A 19,812-nucleotide genomic window follows, 5' to 3' on the forward strand; every position below is an offset into this window, starting at 1 on the left:
ACCACAAGGCGAGTGCGAGAGTCTGGAAACATTTCACAACACGAGCAGCAGAAGCAGAATTCCTTTGATATTTACAGGCTCTGGGATAAGAAGGTATTACACACACACATACACGATGCATTGTTAAAGTGCGGATTAGAGCTTCAGGATGAACTAAGATGCTGGCGCGCACACACACACGCGCGCTCTATACATCACAGTATTATTAATGTTGACAGCTGCTGACACATTTCTGCCTAAAGACTGTCCACACTGCACAACTCAGGTTGACTGAGCACACACACACACACACACACTCTAGTCCAGTCCATGTTTTACATGTCACCTGCTCCTGAATCATCAACATGTGGAACGGTTTGTTTTTTCCATCCACAGTTTCCAACCAGCAGCCAACTGTTCCAGTGGCAGTGGAGGCAGCACTAAGCCATCTGCTGCAGTCTGACACCTCCAGTCCACACACACCATCACTTACACACTTGAGTGTCTGAGGGGAAAATACATTTTCAAAGACGATCGTGATGACGCTACTTTCTGTGAGCTCTGTCTCCGTAGCTCCATGGGCGACAGTGCGCTGCTTCGGAATGACATTTATCTTTTTTGAGACACTTTTAGTAGCAAAGTTAAACAGGGAAGAGTAGACCCTCCTCCAAAGAAGTGCAATTTACAAAACGGAAAAACTGACTCACAACTGGACAAAACTCCCAAAACTCAAACTGGTGACATGAAGAAATAAAATAAATCTACAGAGGAGAAACTGTGGACAGTGGACTGAACAAAGGATTAATGTCTTTCCCAAGCATCAGTCGTTATGTTTATGTTGCTGCATCTTTAACCCCTTGTGAATAAAGATTTACATGAAAAAAAAAAGAAAAAAGCTTGGAGCCCTGAGACGGTGATGTCACCAACACTTCTTCAGATCATCACCACCTGATCTGCACCAAACTATTTATACTCACAGACTAACACATCAGAAAACTGACTGACTTACAGGAAGGTGCTGTGTCTCACATCATGTTCACGGTTGTGTCAGTTCACACTTAAAAAAAGGACTAGTTTCACAGATGAAAATGAACTAGTTCATAAATAGGCTGCTACTCATTTTCAGTTGATCCTCCTATCAACCATCACCAGCCACAAATCAAACACTCGCCGTTCACCCAGCAACATGAAGTACAGTAGATGCATCTGTATCGTCTGTACTACTGGCAGCAAACATGCTGGGCCGTTTCTAGGGAGACATCATCATGCAGCGTGCCGTAAAACTGCCGTAAAATGTGAGCAGAGTTCAGTTAGACAAGAGTGAATGAATGTCATGTTTTTGGAGGACATTAGAAGAAAATAATAAAAACTAGAGAGCTACATTAAACATGTGTTCAACAACTGAAACAGAATTATTAAACACCAACTGTGTTGTTAAATGTCCTCAGGCTGGGTCAACATGACAATGTGTGTCATGCTACTGGCCTTCATCCTAACACTGTGAAGCTGATCAACAGTTTTGTTCCGTTTTATCGATCAGCTGCTAAAAATGTAATCAATAGCCACAGCCCTTAACGAACGAACACACACACAGTGACACACAGTCACACACCTGTACTTGAGCACGTCGTTTTCAATTTAATGAGCTCAACTGAAGGTGACGTAGCTCTGTTCCTCCACCGTCCTGAACCTAGAAGTACTTCACACCTGAACTATTGATCGATTATCAGGACAGAGTCAGATGATCATCCGATCATTGAACTGATCATACCAGACGGACCGTCTCAATGAGCTGCTGAAAATAATTCTGCATGTGGGACTACACACAGACAGACACACACACACAGGAGGAGGGAGTGAACACGTTACCAGACAAAAGGAGGACGATCCGGGCGAGAGAGGAAAAAAAAATAACAGCGAAGAAAAATGAAGCAATGAGCAGCCAGTACACACACACACACACATCTACAACCACACACTCACACACGTATCCAGGTCACCAGAGGAAACACAGCACTCTGCATCAGGTTACAGTCAGACCTCCTCCTCCTCCATGTCTGTTCAACATGTCTGTTTCCTCTCCATCTTTCCTTCCATCCTCTCTCCCTCTATCTCTCCCTCCGTGCGTCCATCTCTCACCTCCCTCCCTGTGGCCTCCACATCCACATCATCGCTGCATCTTCCTCCTCCTCCTCCTCTTTGCTGCTGCAGCTTCACGCCGACCGACACACAGCAGCAGATCAGTGTCAGCGCTACCCGCCGACCCCCCCCAAACACACAGCTTCCTCCCTCTGTTTCCCTAGCAACAGCACAGCAGCATCACACCTCCTCTAGCCCCGCCTCCTCCTCCTCCCTCCATCTCATCCACGGATAAATATTTCAGCCTCAACTGAAGCGTGAGAAGCTGCTCCTCCCCCAATGAAAAATTGAACAGCCCAGAGTAAGAGTGTGTGTGTGTGTCTTAAAAACATAGAACTACATACTCCAAAACTGCAGTCAATGATTAACATTACAGATGAATCAATAATCCATAGATCTATAAAGTCTGGGTTTTTATTTTTATTTTATTGTATTATCAATCTCCACAACCGAATCACTGAGAACACATCATCAGATATACTCTAAATTATATATTTAATAAGGTTATATCAAATAGCATTATTTAATAATGTTATAGTATATCAAATAGTATCATATCATAATATACTAAATAACTGTATATTAAATGAATCTGTACAAGATGAAACTAATTGTGGAAACAAAGTAACAGGAGATTATTGCAAAAAAATGTGTTCATGTACAGTAAACATGAGGAATATATGAGGAAGTAAGGACGCAGTATCAGTGAACACATTTGACTCAGGGTTAATGACCTGCTATCTTGTCAAATCAGCAGGTCATTCACCCTATTGTGCACTCTCTATGGCGTTTTTTATGTTTTTATGTGTATTTTTATTTTTGTATGTGGTTGATGGGTCTGGCGGCATTGTGCCCAAGCCAAATTTCCCCCCCAGGGGACAATAAAGTCTATCTATCTGCCCCAGTATGACTGTAGTTGTGTGGCGACCATGTTGTCCTGGGAGAAGTTTAAGGAGTCGGGTGAAAATGTTAGAGAAGCACTGACAGGACAGTCTGGTATTTTCAAACTGTTAGTGTGTGTGTGTGTGTGTGTGTGTGTGTGTGTGTGTGTGTGTGCGTCTGTGTGTCTCCAGCAGATTACGATGAGTCCTTGTTATATAACTGATCTGACTCGACACCGCCGTCATGTAACAAGTCAGGAGGTCGCAGGTTGCAGGATTTCAGATATTAATGTTTTGCATCATGTGATCACAACACAACAGACAGAGTCCAGCATCAGGACCCGGGGGTGGGCCATGAGATGTCCTGTCAGTCACCTTCCCCACTGTGAGGTAGCACAAGAGGTCAGAGGTCATCACAGGCCGTCATCATGAGGCCCTGACACCTGCACCACAACAACACAGACCAGGTTCAACTGCCCTGAACTGGGACAAGCAGGACTTTACTTGCAGCACCAACTCTTCACTGGTTTATCTGGTCAGAGTGTCAACATCTGATCCTCAAATAGTCCAGACCGAGTAGTATTGTTTTTTTTAATGTACAGCACAAAGAGTCAAAACAAAGCTGCACCAGTTAAAACAGAAATGCTCAATGCATCAATATTTAATACTACTCAATAATTAATATGCTGTGGGTTGATGTCTGGACTCAGACTGAAGTCAACCCATTAGTGACGCGTGTCAACGTGTCGTGGACACACCGTCTCTGTCCAGAGGAAAACTTCAGGAACTCATCAAAGAAAAAGACTGAGACATTTTAACACCATAGTAACATAAACTCACAGCCTTAATCATGAATCATAACAACAGCAGAAGATTTATTTTGACGATATTGTCAAAGAGCGTGGGATCACAGGAGCTGCTGTCTTCACCATTACACACCACAGCCAATGAAAATCAAGCATGAGGCTCTGTTACAGACCTGAACCGCACCACTCGGGCAAAACATGGAGCAAATAACCAGAGATGAGACCGAACTGGTCCAATATCAGAATTGGGTCCTTTCTTGGTGAAATTTATTGATCAAAACTCGGGCTGAAGTCACCTATGCAGATTCCACTCTGTAGTTTGTGCTGCGCAACAGTAGTGTAGCAGTTGGCTGCAGGGAGAGCAGCCATTCATGTACCAACGACAACTAACATAATGCTTATAATAAAAAATATATACACACACGCGTCAGAATTATTGCAGATATTTGGAATAATGTAGGGACACAACTAAAAATAATCTATAATATGGGTCTGTCCATTTTGACATGGGACAGTTACAGATTTTAACTTTTAGTTTGTTTTTTAGTTTAATAAATACTGAGCTTTGGTTTCAGCAGTGAAGCGCCGTCATCCCATCCCCTGAGCACCTGACTAACAGCAGTCGGTGTGTTAAAGAAAAACCGTTCAGTTTACTTCATCATCTACATTCATATTTGAAATGTACATTTTATAGCTGAATAATAACAGAGCAGGACTGCAGCTAATGATGAGTTCTGTTAGTTGCTGATTATTGTTTTCTATTCATCATTTTGTCAGTAAAACAACAGTGAAACGTTTGTTGTCAAAAAAATGAAAATAAAATGAAAATAAAAATAAAAATGAACTGATTATTCGATTATTTAAAACAGCTAAACTGTGATGGGTCACATCTCTGTGGTCGTTCAGTGAACCCATCATTTCTCTGTCAGACCTGTGTCTGACTCTCAGGTGTCTCTGTCGTCTCACCTGAACTCTCTTCCTGCTGTCTGGGACATTACAGACGCTGCTTCCTCCTCTTCGTCTTCCTCCTCCTCCTCGCCTCCTCCTCCCTTCAGCTCTGTAGCTCATCAGTCCTCCTCGGTCCACCTCATCAAGTCCACGACCATCACAAGTCCCGGACGGCCGCTTGATCCCAGCAACGTCTCCATCCTCAGGATGGCTGCTCTGCCCCGCAGCCTCGGAGGCCACGCCGAGCTCGACGGCCTTCGACCGGTTCTTGAAGAGGCTGTGGAGGGTGAGAACGGCCAGTGTGCATAGGACGTACATGACCCAGCCCCACTGGTCCAGCTCTAGGTTATAACAGGTGGATGTTTGTCTTCATAGTGTCCAGATCGGGTTCGGACGAGGTCCAGGTGAGTCGAGGCGTCTCCTAAACAGCCTCACAGAGCAGATTCAGATTCAGCCAGAACCAGAACCAGAACTCGGAGTTCTCCTCCAGCTGAGTGAAGCTCATCCGCTCTGTTTTAATCCTGCACTGTTGTGTTGGTATAATCCTCTCACCTGTCTCACCTCTGTCCTAAATCCCGCCCTCTCCGTGCCCACATCACATTTCCACAGAACTGATAAAAACCTCTGGACTTTGTCCCGTCCTCGTAGCTACTGCCGTCACGTCCATGGGTGTCGGACAGGAAACCTGAGCTGCAGGAGGCGGCTTCAGTTTCTCCCTGTAACTCAAGACGTCTGATCAGTTTCACCTAAACTGCTGCTCAGCTAGAGTCACCACGCTGCTCTGAGGTCTGAGGGAGGAAAATAAACTTTTACATGTAAAGTTCAAAGATTGTCGTTTTAGCTAAGAGGAGGTCTGTTTACCCCCATCCCACCCACCCCATCAAAAAAAAAACTTAATTCTCAGTTGACAGTACAAGAAAAAAAGATGATATAAATTTAGAGACGACCCAGATTGAGAGTTTTAATCCCCATTTGGAGAGCTGTCCTACATTAAAAGGTATTAGTGATTTTAAAAATGTCTATCAAGGACGCAGAGTGCCATCAGAGAGTTTCATGTATTGGCTGAATGTTTGGACGCGATACGAGCTGCTCTGATATCTGAGCTGAAAACACTGAACAACAACAACAGTGATTTAGATCAGCACGTCTCAGTGAAGAATCCAGGAAAACCTAAACCTAACTTTTCAAAAAGCAACAGGCAACAGAAAAATCCTCCGTCAACTTTTCCTCCATGTTTGTTCCCTCGCTGAGTTTCGTCTTTGCTCCGCTGGGTTCGTTAGTTCGCTCGACAGTCGTTAGTCCTGTTTGAGTCCTGACTGGATGGGAAGCAGCAGCATGTCCAAGTCCAGAACGGTGTCGATCGTGGTCCGACAGTTCATCAGGCTCTCTGCTCTCTTATCCAGTGTGACGCTGCAGCAGATTAAAGCTGGAACAGGTCGAGTCTTCACCTCCATCAGACTGAGTGAATGACAGAAAGGGAGAGGGAGAGAGAGAGAGACACTCCACTGTGAGGGGACCTCTCTCACCCCTCCCTCCCTCCCTCCCTCCCTGTCCTGGGACCATCTGTTGTTTGCAGCAGGATAAAACTCTGCAGGACCTCGTCCAGTCGCTGATGATGTAACACAGGATGAAACCACGGGACACATTTATGTAAAGTTAAACATCAGCAGCCATAACATCGGTGTCCTCGGATCCAACAGAACCCGGTCAGAACCAGCACCTGACTGGATCACATGTGGCTAAAGCTGCTGGAAGAGTCGCTAAATGTTGTAATATGGTAACGGTAACATATTCATCAGAACATTATATAATTATTCAGTCAAGTCTAAGCTGATGTCAGATCATTACCTCCTGGCTCCTCCCCTGTTGATGTTTAAAATCTTCAATTTGTTAGTGACAGACCCGGCTTGTGCACTTCTGTTCAAAGCTTCTTGACTTTAGAAGTTGTGAAGAGGTGTCTGGAAATAACTATTGTTTAGTGTATTTTACAACAGATGATTCGCATTCAAATCGATGACGTTGTCTTTGAATTTGTAGCACGTTTGTGTCTTTGCATGCGTCGATCCCACACACATGACGATGAGTTCACTGAACTCATACGTCCTCCACGGTCACCAGATCTCAGTCCAGTAGAGCTTTGACCTTTAGGATGCGGTGGAACAGGGGACTGTGTGATGCCGTCGTGTCGTTTCCAGCACCGTGTCGGATCTATGACACCAAGACTGAAGGCAGTTCTGCAGGTGTGATGTAGCCTACCGAATAAAGAGGCCAAACATCTGAACCTGACTTTGGTTTCCTCTCTCCTGGTCGGTCGACCTTATTACTCAGTGTCCTGGAAACCTTGTCCTATACTTGACAGAGCCGAGGACCCTGGGATGTGGCCCTTGTGGGAGCTGACAGTCTGAATCACAGCCTGTGAATCGTGATGCCTGGATCTGATTGGCTGCAGTCGGGTCACAACCTCACTGTATATAGCAGCAACCCATCTTCAAAGATATCATCAACAGAGCCGGGCCTATGTCTTGAACAAAAGGGGACTTTTACGCTCCAACGACCACGTTCAGGGTCCTAATGAGGGGGGCGGAGTCACAGCAGGACATAAAGCGGTCAGGACGGCGGCAGTGGTCACTGGTCACATTTACAGAGACTTCAAACACATCGCACATGTAAGACGCTGTTCACATGAGAGAGAGAGCGTCGGCTCACTGTGGAGCGTCAAGGAATCTTGAGGTTTAAAAACTTCAGGAGGAGGTTCAAGGAGTCATTAAGGAGTTTCACTCCCAAAATGCACTGCTCACCAGACACGAGGGGTGGTCTGATCCACAACATAAATAAGTCCTTCCTGCTCAGGGGACATCAGTTAGGAGGACACTGGCTGCACCATTGGGAACACACAGCAATGTCACCAACACAGACATCCCTGAAATATGGGCAAGTTGGAAATAAATGTGATTTGACTTGATTTACAAAATGTGCTGTGTCCTTCCTATAGAGATTGTAGATTGGGTGATACAAATATGTAATTTAGTCACATTACTTGAACGACTAAAGAGAAACCAAAGCATCAAACGTCAAACTCCACTGAGTCTGGTAGACGATGGGTAAAACATGGACAAGAAGTAAAAAAAAAAATTAAAAAAAACATCTTTCTCTATAGAAGGAATCAACCAAAAATGTAGAAGTTTAATCAGATTTTAATATTTAGAGCACCTCTTCTAATTGATAAGAGGATGATACATTTCATAGGAAGGGAAAATTAGGCAACAAACTGAACATTTCTGTCTTGAATCTGAACACCAACCACTTCATCTCTCAATTATCAATATTATCCACATGAAGATACTAACTTCACCTTCTCTGGTGTTAGGGACCCAATAAGACACATGTCTCTGCTGTTACAGAACATTTGACCAGTATGTGTAAACCAGTTAGTTTAATCTATTGAACTGAAATAAAAAAAACATTAAAAATGCTCAATGTAGGTCAGTGACCTGCAGCCACAATAAAACCTCCCAGAGAAAGTAAACACGGGCTGTGGTGAGTGCAGGTGAAGAACGAGGTTAATGAGTTGCTATCAGATCTATTGCTTCTGGAAGACGAGGGTTCAACGATGAAGGAGAGGCGAGGGAGGAGGTGGAGGTGTGTGCGTCACGCTGGGTGGGGAGGTGTGTGTTGGTTTATGTGTGTGTTGTTGGGGGGAGTGCATCAGGTGTGTCTAAGAGGCTCAGACCCTCTGGATTACAGTAGATTAGTGCTTTTAATAATGAACTCTGGTCCACAAACAAAAAGCCCGTTTCAAACTACAGTTTCCATGGAGACCGACACTGTCTGACCTCCAATAACATCCGATTTCACACACAGCTGTTGTTTAATGTACAGAGGCGACGAACAGAAACCCATTGTGTTCAATCGGGACCTGATGGTTCTGGTTCAGCCTCACAGTCTCCTCCTGCATGTCTTACAGCTCTTTAATATTAAATTCTGTTAAATGAGTGAAACAAACAGATTCAGTGGTACAGCTGCTGAATGCCTGGACTGAACTCTGCTGTTTCCTTTCCACACTAAACATCTCATCTCATTTAAAACTCCGTCAGGCTTTTTCCCTGAACCACGACAACGACACCGGTTGACAACTGAAGCTGTAAAACACATGCAGTATGTTTTAAGGTCCACTCTGCACCTGTGATCTATCTCTATAATAAAACCACAGCAGAGATCGACCGTCTGAGTTTAGTGGTTTACTGATTCCAAAAATGCATCTGAACACACCCAGAGTCCAGCTCCACAGTGAGCTATTTCAGGAGGAAATTACAGAGAAAGCAGCTACACACACACACAGAGAAAGCAGCTGGACACACACACACGCAGAGTTGTGACGTGACATCAGTTCTCTGGGAGAAAAAGAGGCAGAAAATGAAGGAGGAGAGAAGAAAAGAAAGAGGAAACAACTCAGCAGAGTGGAGGAGGACGAGGAGGAGGAGGGAGGTTGCCTTCATCTACTTCTGCTCTTCCTGTTTTAGTCTCTGAAACTAAACTCCACAGAAATGTCAACAGAGGGAGAGAAATCCTCAGAGCAGAGGGAAACTGTTAGCCTAAAGACTGTTTTAGTTTCTGCTGTCGCTGTGGAAAACAGTTAACGGCTTCATGTAAACACACGCTCACTGCTCATACATGTATGACTGTGATTCAATAGGTTCTCACTAATAATTGTTGTTGGCAAAATGATGAGTAAAAGTACATGACAGAAAAATCTATTATTATTATTACTTATATAAATAAATACAAGTTTCCTTCATTCCTCGACATAACAATAAATTCTATCGCAAGATTATAGCTCGTGAATGAAAAGAAGCAGAAGAAGAAGAATCTGACATACTCTGCTCTACTTTCACAAGACATTAATAACTCAATAAAATTTAAATTATAAAGTATCAGCAGGCTTTCACTATTTCTTTTGATAAGTTTTGGATTCTTTGGTCTTTTTGTTGAGATTGTCCCATAAACTGATTAATTTCACTGAGGTGAAACGCTCCATCTGTTTGGCTGTCAGTTTTTTTTTTAAGGATCTCTGTTCCTTTAAAGCTCTAACAACCTTCCTCTCTGGGAATTATTCAATGTTTTATAGTGTGAGATTTACAAGAAGACCTCGTCTCCCAACATGCAGAGACCTATGTTCAACCTATGTAATTGACTTATCTGATGTTGTTCCAGTGTCAGTGAAGTAAACACTTCATGTCAGTATCTTTATGATCTGTTTTATTTGTTCAGCTCAAGAGTTTCACTGCAAAACTCTGGTTCTTTTTATTGTGCGTCTACCCTGTGGCATCATGGGAGATCTGGCCCAACAGCTCCACCTGCTGGACTCACGTGGATCAGAGTGACAGTCAGCTGCCGTCTGGTTTTAATCACAGACACATTACATAACAGACTGTCCCAGCTGAGAGCACACACACACACAGACAAACACACACACACTCCCAGTGTGAACACACACACACAGAACTTGATTTTCCAGTTACAGATTTTCTCCGCATTACTACAGTTCACTCACGGTCTCTATGAAGCAGCACTTACATCATCTCCATCATCGTCACATGTGAGAAAACATTAAATTCAGTGGCCACGCACAAACGTCATGTTTGACACCGCCCGAGTCCCATCTGATGAGTAAATCTGATTCCGTTTTTATTTATATAATCTAAATATTCTGTATTTGCATCTTTGTGTTGATTGCCATGAACGAACAGAATCATCAGGAACCAGCGCTGAGCTGGAACCAGTTCTTCACCGACCAGATGACTTTAACAGCTCAGGGTTTAGCCGTGGACGGATGTGGCTCCAGACTGGCGCAGGCTGTGAAGGTGACATCACCGCCATTAACCTCCTCTTGTTAACTGTGCGTATGAAACACCAACAGGCAGCTCTCCACCTCCCGACCCACCAGAGCTCCACCGGCTCAGAGACAAAACGGAGATAGTTCACTTTGCTGCTCAGACGGATTCAAGTCACAGTAAAAACACTGGATAAAACGTGTGTGAGGTCAAAGGTCAATGGTGCCCTTTTTTTAGATCGTTGGCCACATCGAAAAGATCCTCTATTGAGAAGTTATCTCATTACAGGCAGCGCTAATGGTACGAAATGTTCCTCGCTTCCTGTTTCCTGAGTCAGCATAATCACTAGTTCACAACAAACAAACAAACATCAGGAGACACAGTTTGAATCCGCAGCTTATTTTCAACCTGTAGTTTTAATAGGTCATCAAAGATCATCTCAGTCTAACACTCAGTTCCCCTCCAACAGTTCAATGGTGTGTGTGTGTGTGTGTGTGTGTGTGTGTGCGCGCGCGCGTTTAATTATTTATTTTTACAGGGACATGCACAATTGATTGTAATTGCGTGACAGTTAGCTAATAGCTAATTAGCATCATCTGCAGCAGTGAAACCAAAACCAACAGAGGAGAGATGTTGTGAGATCTCTCCAGAGTTTGTCGCCGAGACAGAGGCAGCTTTAACAAATTAAAGTTAATTTTCTCCTGAACAAACTTCTCCTTGACGTCAGACTGTTGGGAGGATCTGGGCTGAGCTGAAACATGGCTCCAGATTCATGTAAGGAATCTGTGATGATAACCTGTGATCTTGCTCAGACTCACACCTGCTGCTGGTCTCATGAAGAGACACCACCTGTCTCCTCTCTGTACCGTCTCTGCCAGAACTCAGGATGTCACACAGATGGATTGAATTTTCTTCGACTCTGGATAAACAGGAAGTGACAGGAATGAGCCCGAGTGGCGTCGGGACACAAACTCTTCCTTTGAACTCTCACTGTAACGTGACAACAGACACACAGCAGTATAGAAACCAGCCGTGACCAAATATGGTTGTGTGATATTAATTGATGACAGTCATGTGATGTCATGACAGTTGTCGTGTCTGATGATCATAAATCAGTTTGTTAAAATAAGAAAAAAAGATTCACTCCACTGTCATGTTGGAGTAACTGATCAAGGAAAATCAATCAAAAGTAGTTTCTAATTAACGTCCTGGACCGATTCATTATCAATAACAGATGAGGCCGCTGTCAGTCAACGTTCTGCTCACTCTGGTCTTTCTTGTAAAAAGGGTAAAATCTTCAGCTTCAATTCACACTGAAGACATATACATCTTATATCAGCTCCTCCTGCTTGCTCCTTAGTCTACAGATTTTCCCACAATCCTCCTCTGCCCTCCCCCTTCCCCCTCCTCCTAAAACTCCGAAGCACTGACTCTGATTATCAGGCAGTAAATCACATTTCCTCAGATAAGACTAAACCTCGTGCTGCTGCATTTTCCTCTCAGCAGATTTATTCCACATCTCTACCCTGACCGAGGCCAAGGTCTCCCGCTCTCAGACAGACATAACAACACAGACCTGAATTAAGATGGACATTGCCTCTGTGCCATCAACTACAGGTTTCTGAGGAGACATCTTATATACCAACGTATATAGAAATATAAAAATGGGCAAGAAGGCGGATCTGCAGAGGTGAGGATTTGGTATTGGTGTATGGCAGGTATACGACCAACTGCGTGTCATTTAAAAGAGGCCCCGCCCTCAGTCATACCTTTAGTGGTTAATAAAGTATCAACAGGAACAGATGGTTGTTGGAGACACACTCTAGTGGTCAGTGGAGGAACTGCAGCTGCTGGTATCAGCCTCAGGTTGATGTTTGTGGTCTTACGGTCTTCGTTCATTGTGTAACTTCCATTAAACTAAGGCTCCACAACAACAGCCTTCTAGAGTTAATCAACTATTTCCAACGGTGGGACGACCAGATGTTCTGACATCTCACAGTTATTGTGAGTGCAATTAAACCTTTTCAAGTGAGAAGCCTGAACTCTTCTTACCACACAAAAAGCATGTTAAAAATCAGCAAGATTTCCCTCTGACTGTACCAAAGTCGATGGCTCTGGAATAAAAACTGTTTAACAGTCTGGTGGTGCGTGTTTTGATGGACTAAAATAACTAATAAGCTGCACACACTATTAAGGGACAACGAGGAGTTTGTATTTGGTTATAAAAAAGTCTCATATTAATGTGGATGAATCTACGTTACCCACTTGTTAATGGGTCCATTTTCGTCCATGGTCCATTTGTCTCTATCGTTATTTTGTTATTATTATCATTAATGGTGGAAATGCTGGGCGAGCCGACCAGCGTTTCCTACTTTTGGTTTCGCGGACACTGCCCAGCGGGTCATGGGAATAACGCCGCCAAATCGCCGTTTATGGTCGGAACTACGGTGGTATCCGATCATCTTCGAACCTCTGACTTTCATTCTTGATGAATGAAAACATTCTTGGCAAGACGTCTTGTGCCGGTCCAAGAATTTCACCGTGCGCGCGAAGGCTCATGGGAAATGTAGTGTGAACACTTCGCTTTCCAAAACTCCTCGTTGTCCCTTTAAATGTTAGTTATCATCTTTTTAGGCCAGTAACCTGCAGGCAGAGAGCAGAGCACTGGGTCCACTGTGGAGGACCTTTTTCCAAACAACAACTGAAGAATTGGTTGAAGACATCTGACTTCAGTGACCATGACTTTCTCTGGTCGACAGCAGCTGTACTGTTCACTGACACTACAACCTGAACCTCTGGACAAACAAGGCGACAACCTCTGACAAGGGGACAAACAGCAGCTCGACCTCAGACCCTGAACTCAGCAAACACTCAGTTAATCTTTACTGAGCTGTGAGAGGCAGCAGATACTGAAGCTGCCGCTGCTCTCTCTCTGTTACGGAGACTCTGAGCCTGTTACCATGTAAAGCAGAAACAGCTGCAGCAGGAGACTCAGCTGATCACAGAGGAGCCTCAACAATCCCACATTCAGAGACCAGTGAACTCATCTCACTGTGAGTGATGAGAAAATGCACGTTTGTCTGAAACACAAGTGTTCATTTCAGCTCTTAAGCACAGAGAGCAGAAATAACTTCATAGTTTTTACTCTGCAGGAAACCGTTAAGGACCCTAACCCCAAATTTGAGGGGATTCCCTTGAGGTGTTTTTCAGAAATTGCATTCACAAGGCCAAAATCATGTTTTGTGAGATCACTGTGACCTCTGACCTTTAGCTACCAGAATCTAAATCAGTTTGTCTTAGTCCAGTGAAGTCATTTCTTGTCATCTGTTTTTTTGAGCAAATTTGAGGATATTAACTATATTGTGTCACCAAGGCCAAAACCAAGACCTTTGACCACCAAAATCTCAATTCATCCTCGAGTCAAAGTGAAAGGAAGAGACATAAAACTACTTCAAACACAGCGAGACAGAAGCCTTCGGGAGCCATCAATTCATTTACAACCCACAATGAACCCCCCCTGAGCCTGTTCCTGTTAGTCAACACTGTAGCTATACAAACTAATGGACACTGGTCCTACACGACATGTCTCTTCTGTTCCACATCTGCAGCAACATCAGCTGATCTATCAGCTGGATCATTTATTAGTTTAGCTTTAGGCTTCATTAATCTGATTAGCATGTTGTGATGTTTCACCACAGGGACTCTATAAGAAGTCTAACAACCCCTCCAATGAAAATCAAGTGTTTAATTCAGTAATGTCTATAGGGTATTTTTGTATAACACAAGACATATGACCACAGAAACAATCAGTCAGAGAGTTGGCATTAGCCCAACCACTAACACTGAAGAGTTTCTGCAACACCAAAAAATAAATTAAGTGATGGGTAACCACGCATTTATGGTTATGTTAAGTTGCGTACCTAAAAAACACTAACTGCTATAAAAGATGCTAACTGTGCTACTCTGACCCGGCGTCTGCTGGTCTCTGGTTCTGGTCTTAACAGTCTCCTCCTCTAAGTCTGGGTCTGACTGAGGCTCAAACATGTGGCTGAGTCTCTCTGATGTTTCCTCCTCTAAACACTTTGATGCCCTCTGCTTCACCTGGAGTCAGCAGGTGAAGGTGGGTTTTCACCCACCGAAAACGCAGTTTCCGTCTGGACTACTTATGCGGATTCATTATGTCCTATTCGTGTGGATGGGCTCTAAATATTAGAGTTTAAAACACATCTGGGGGACCTTTAACATTTTCTCCAACATTGTTTTGATGTTTTTTCTTTTAATTAAGAGACATAAAGAGTAAGACTGGAGGACTTGAGCTGCTGCTCCTCAGTGATGTGGCTGCTGCTCTGCCTCAGTGATAAAGAGGGAAAAAACTTGAGTTTATTTATAGAAAATCTTCTGTGCAGTGGTCAGTGTGAGCAGACTCCACCCTGCAGGCCGCCGCCTCCTCAACCAAACACACTGACGTTACTGTCATCATCACAGCAGTGATTCAAGCCACAACACTGTGCGCACACACACACACACACAGCATGAACAGGAAACTGGGAGTGTGTCTGGATACCAAATGTCCTCAGGATGACAGGAAAAACCCATAAATCCTGCAGAGCGAGGACGTTCAGCAGCTCCTCACTGTTCTACTGTGTTCTTAAACATCTAATCTCGGTTTAGGATTAAGATTAAAACTGGGTTTAGTGTTCAGAGTCAGACGAATGATAAATGTTCAAAGTCTGATTCCTGAGAGACTGTCTGACAGACAGACGCTGTAACTTCAGTTAATCTGAATACCACAACACATCAACAAGAAAAACAACCAGACTCCTGGCGTGAATTTGAGCCGATCCAGTAGCTGTTATTCATCTTCAGCTTCGGTCACAGCAGCGAGAAGAGGCAGAAAATCACAACTGTCACGCTCTGTGGCTTCATCTCCACTAGTGAAGTAAATCCATTACAGCTGAACAGCAACAGTCTACACCCACAGCAAATTCACCGTATTGTACCATAATAACTTTACATGGAGTGCTTTACAGGAAAAAAGTACGACCACATCAATGAAATCAAAATCGTTATCCCAATGATCACAATAAACACCATATGATTATTTCCTCTACATAGTTGAGAGGTTGAGTTTTCTCCAGTTAATTCTGGTTTGAAGCTTTTGTAAAGTTTGAAGACAACAAACGGCTCAAAGTGTTACAGACCTTTAAAATTATGAGAATGATCAGATCCAAACTAATCTGCAGGCCTCGGTACATGTGCTATGATTTCATTGCATTGACACCAACTACAATGCAATAATTACGATTAATGCTCAGCTCCATTAAAGCGACACATTGGACTTTTTCCATTAGTGTACGTGACAAGTTTACAGAGGTTAAAAGGGACAAATCACAAAACTCACATTACTGCAATAAGTAGCTTCTTTATGGATTTGAACTGAGTTTTTAGTCATAATTTTACTAATACTCAAGTAATTCATTGTATTTGTACATCCTCCCATGTTTTTGTTTTCATATGATCAAAAAGATACACTGCACCATACACCAACAACATGCCAGATTTAAAGCAGAAGGTGAATGTTTGTGTTAAAGGGACAACGAGGAGTTTCTATTCGGTTATAAAAAAAGTCTCACGTTAATGTGGATGAATCTCCGCTACCCACACTTGTTAATGGGCCCATTTTCGATAAATATATCGTTCTGTCTCTATCGTTATTTTGTTATTATTAGTGGTGGCGGAGATGCTGGTCGAGCCGACCAGCGTTTTTTACTTTCGGTTTCGCAACGAGTCATGAGAATAACGCAGCTGAATCGCCGTTTATGGTCGGAACTACGACGGTATGTGATCGTCTTTGAACCTCTGACTTTAATTCTTGATGAATGAAAACATGAGTCCGTCTTGCGCCGGTCAAAAGAATTTTACGGTGCGCTCTGAGGCTCATAAATGTAGTGTGAAAACGCTTCGCTTTTCCAAAACTCCTCGTTGTCCCTTTAATATAAGTCTTAAATAGTTATCTTCCGACAGCAATCATATATATATATATATATATATATATATATAGAGTGTTTGGTCTGAAACACGGGTCTGTTAGTCACTCTGCTCTGCTGTAAGCCGAGGAGAAAACTTTCCTTATATCCTACAACCTTTATCCAAAGAGGAGAGAGAACGGCATAAAGGGGCGGTCCTCTCTGTGTGTGCAGCCAAGGGATGCGCGTGAATGTGGTGACGTAGGGACGAGGACGGGACTGCTAACTCCATCTGCTGACAGTTAGCCAAAACGACCGGATCGCTTACTTCATTTTACAACCTTTTTGCAAATGCTGATTAAGTTTCAAAATAAAAAACTTTGTGAACATCCACTTTAACGAGTTAAAGTTATCAGTCTGTTCATCTCACTTAAAGCAACACAATGTAACTATTTTACCTTTTAGTGATAGTTTCAAAATCATTTGGGACGTTTCATTGTCTTGCAACAGGGAGAATGGCCCCTGCCATTGAAACAGCGCCCCATTATGGCCTACGTAACTAACTACGTAACTCTGGTTACCTGCCCAGCGCTCTCTCACAAAAACACACATCACTTTATGGCAACATGTCGCACACCAACATCAACAGCTCTACCTAGTTATAAGAAGCTAGCTAGCTCACTATTCTCAGTATGTTTGTCATAGCAGAAGAAGAGACAAAAAAGACGATGTTGGAGGAATAGAGCATAGCTGAGCAAGGCCCTGGATGGGATAAATCTTGGACCGGCTTTTACTTGGTGCGAGCTCAGAGAAAAGACACTGAACACACCATCTTGTTGTTGGATTAGTGGGTAATGTCTTTGACAGTGACTTTTACAGAGGCCATGAGTGGGGCTAAGTCATGACTTGTAATTTATTTACTGCATGAGGGGATTACACTCTGTGACTGTAGGGGGAGCCCGAGAGCAAAATACCCAATTTGTCTGCAATCGGATTGGAAGTCATTTCTCTTCTTGTGCGATTGTCACGCAGACTAAACCATCAACCAAACCAACCGAGGCGAGTAGAGCTGCAACTTTGTAGTGGAAAAGTGCCAAAACTGACCAACAGAGTCAGAAAACTACTCTAGAATTCTAGTGCAAAAAAATCAATTCATACTTTTTAAAATTTTCAATGTAGAGGACATGACGTTAGTTGGTATTTAATTTTTTTCGGAACAGTTTCTCATGTCGGGGCTTCAATACAAGAGATTACAGACGAGCAGGAGGTATTTGGATGTTTTTTGGACGAAGAAAAGTGAGCTCCGTTCGCAACCGTCATATGGACATGCAGTGCTGCACGGACCCCCCGTAACTCAGAGAAGGCACGGAGGACTCTGAAACTTCTCCCAGCCCTTAGTCGACATGAGGGTGAGTAGAAAATGAGTGAAATTTGAATTTTGGGTGAACTATATTTAATATTTGATTTTTTATTTTCCTCTGCTTCTTATTGATTAACTTTTGTTTGTTTAGCATTAGATAAATTATCAAATGATATTTATTGTTCAAATTATTTTTGGATTAAAAGTGTTATCAACTTGTTTTGATGAGCCCTGCTGTTGTGATTGCCATGTGTGTGTGTGTGTGTGTGTGTGTGTGTGTGTGTGTGTGTGTGTGTGTGTGTGTGTGTGTGTGTGTGTGTGTGTGTGTGTGTGTGTGTGTGTGTGTGTGTGTGTGTGTGTGTGGACTGGACCAGGTGAGGCCGAGTCTCTATTGTCGGGGCTGAATGGAGCTGTGTGGAGCTGTGCGGCGGTGGAAGCTGCTGGACGCCGGATGAAAAGAGGCCGAGGTGAATCAGATCTGCACCGTTTGACACTTTCAGCCTCTGGTTCATATGAAGGACACAAACAGACAAACAGCTGGTCTGACCTACAGTTTGTGGGGACAGCGTCCCCACGTCCCCACAAATACCCAAAACCAAAGTGTGAAGGAGTCGGCCAGTGTGTGAGAACCAAACTAAACTTTTCTTACCTCCGGTCTGAGCAGCGACTCCTCTCCCTCCTCCTCCTCCCGCTCTCCTCGCCGTTTCCTCGGACTTAACCCTCCCAGCTCCGCGCAGGGAAAAACTTCACTGGTAAAGTCGGAGAAACTTAAATTACAACAAAAATCTCGGCTTTAAACTCAGTTTGTCTCCGGGTTTCCCGGGGCCGAGGAGCCGAGTGTCGCCCCGACAGTCCTCCTCCTCTCTCCGCCGCTAAAAGTCAAGACTGCTGTCTGTCTGACGGAGCCGCTTTCAGGGACCGTAGGACATGTGGCTACTGAGTGTGCTGAGCGCGCATGGTCGCCGAGTGAAGTAGTAAATTTATAGACATGAGGGCGGGATTTGAAGAACTGAGCGTCGCAACTCACACAAGTTGTTGGACTACAATCAAACGAAGTTTTTCATATAGGCCTAAGTTAAATCACTTCTATAAAGATTTAAACAAACACAGTTTTACAAGATACCTATCAGACTTTAATTAAAACAACTGACAGTAACCCAACATATGGCCAATGGATCAAAGACTTTATGAAAAATATCCTCCTAGAAAAAGAGTGCCTTTCATATACTTTATTTGTTTTATTTTTTATAATATCTTTATGTATGTCATATATTAATTTGAGGCATTGGGGGAATACACTTATCATTCTTATATCATTCTTAATGTTTATTTTCATATTTACAGTTGTACTTTTATTGTGTGAAATGACAAATGGACTTGACTCACAAAATTACAAAAAAAAAAAGGATTTTGATATAGTAGTTGGTGGAAAACCATACTACTGAACACTGAAAAACTGTAGCCTACTGTAGACCTTTTTTCTTTCTTTTTTACCATGAATAATTATATGATCATTTTAAATCTGTTGTGTATTTTTAATATATTTTCTGTTATAGTATAATTTTATTTAATTCTGCTTAAATTCAGCTTCCCTTCCTGAGCCTACATGAAACAGTAAAAAAAACAAAAAACGCACATAACTTTCCAGAGTTACGCAGGATCCTGAAGGCAGCAGAGACACTCAGACCATGTAACAACATGTATGAGATAAAGTGCTCCCTTGCTGTGCCTTGACCTCCTTCAGAAACCGGTATCTCACTGTAAGAACAAGCTGGGTCATTTTTAATGCCATGTCTGATCTCCTGCTGTTTACTGCTCTTTTTAATCTCATTGTTTGTGATTGCCTTGTTCACTGTTATTTATTTCTTGTTCAGGGAGTGTTACAAATTAGCTAAGAGTTGC

At 43.1% G+C, this 19,812-nt stretch overlaps 1 protein-coding gene across 3 annotated transcripts in view; it reads right to left on the minus strand.

The window, feature by feature from the left end:
* The window catches only part of kifc3 (kinesin family member C3), a 40,483-nt gene extending 20,671 nt beyond the window's left edge, over window positions 1–19,812 (minus strand). The window contains exon 1 of one of the 3 annotated variants that reach the window (XM_084001759.1): window positions 18,560–19,812. Coding sequence is in view for 1 of the 3 variants with exons in the window: in XM_084001758.1 (XP_083857884.1) it covers window positions 4,772–5,071 (300 nt within the window). In the remaining 2 variants the exon portion in view is untranslated. Of the gene's footprint in view, window positions 1–4,771; window positions 5,649–13,227; window positions 13,310–18,559 lie in introns of those variants that run through there. The other 2 variants (XM_084001760.1, XM_084001758.1) reach the window with 2 other exon arrangements.

This window comes from Trachurus trachurus (assembly GCF_905171665.1).
Source record: "Trachurus trachurus genome assembly, chromosome: 3".
NCBI classification, from domain to species: Eukaryota; Metazoa; Chordata; class Actinopteri; order Carangiformes; family Carangidae; genus Trachurus; species Trachurus trachurus.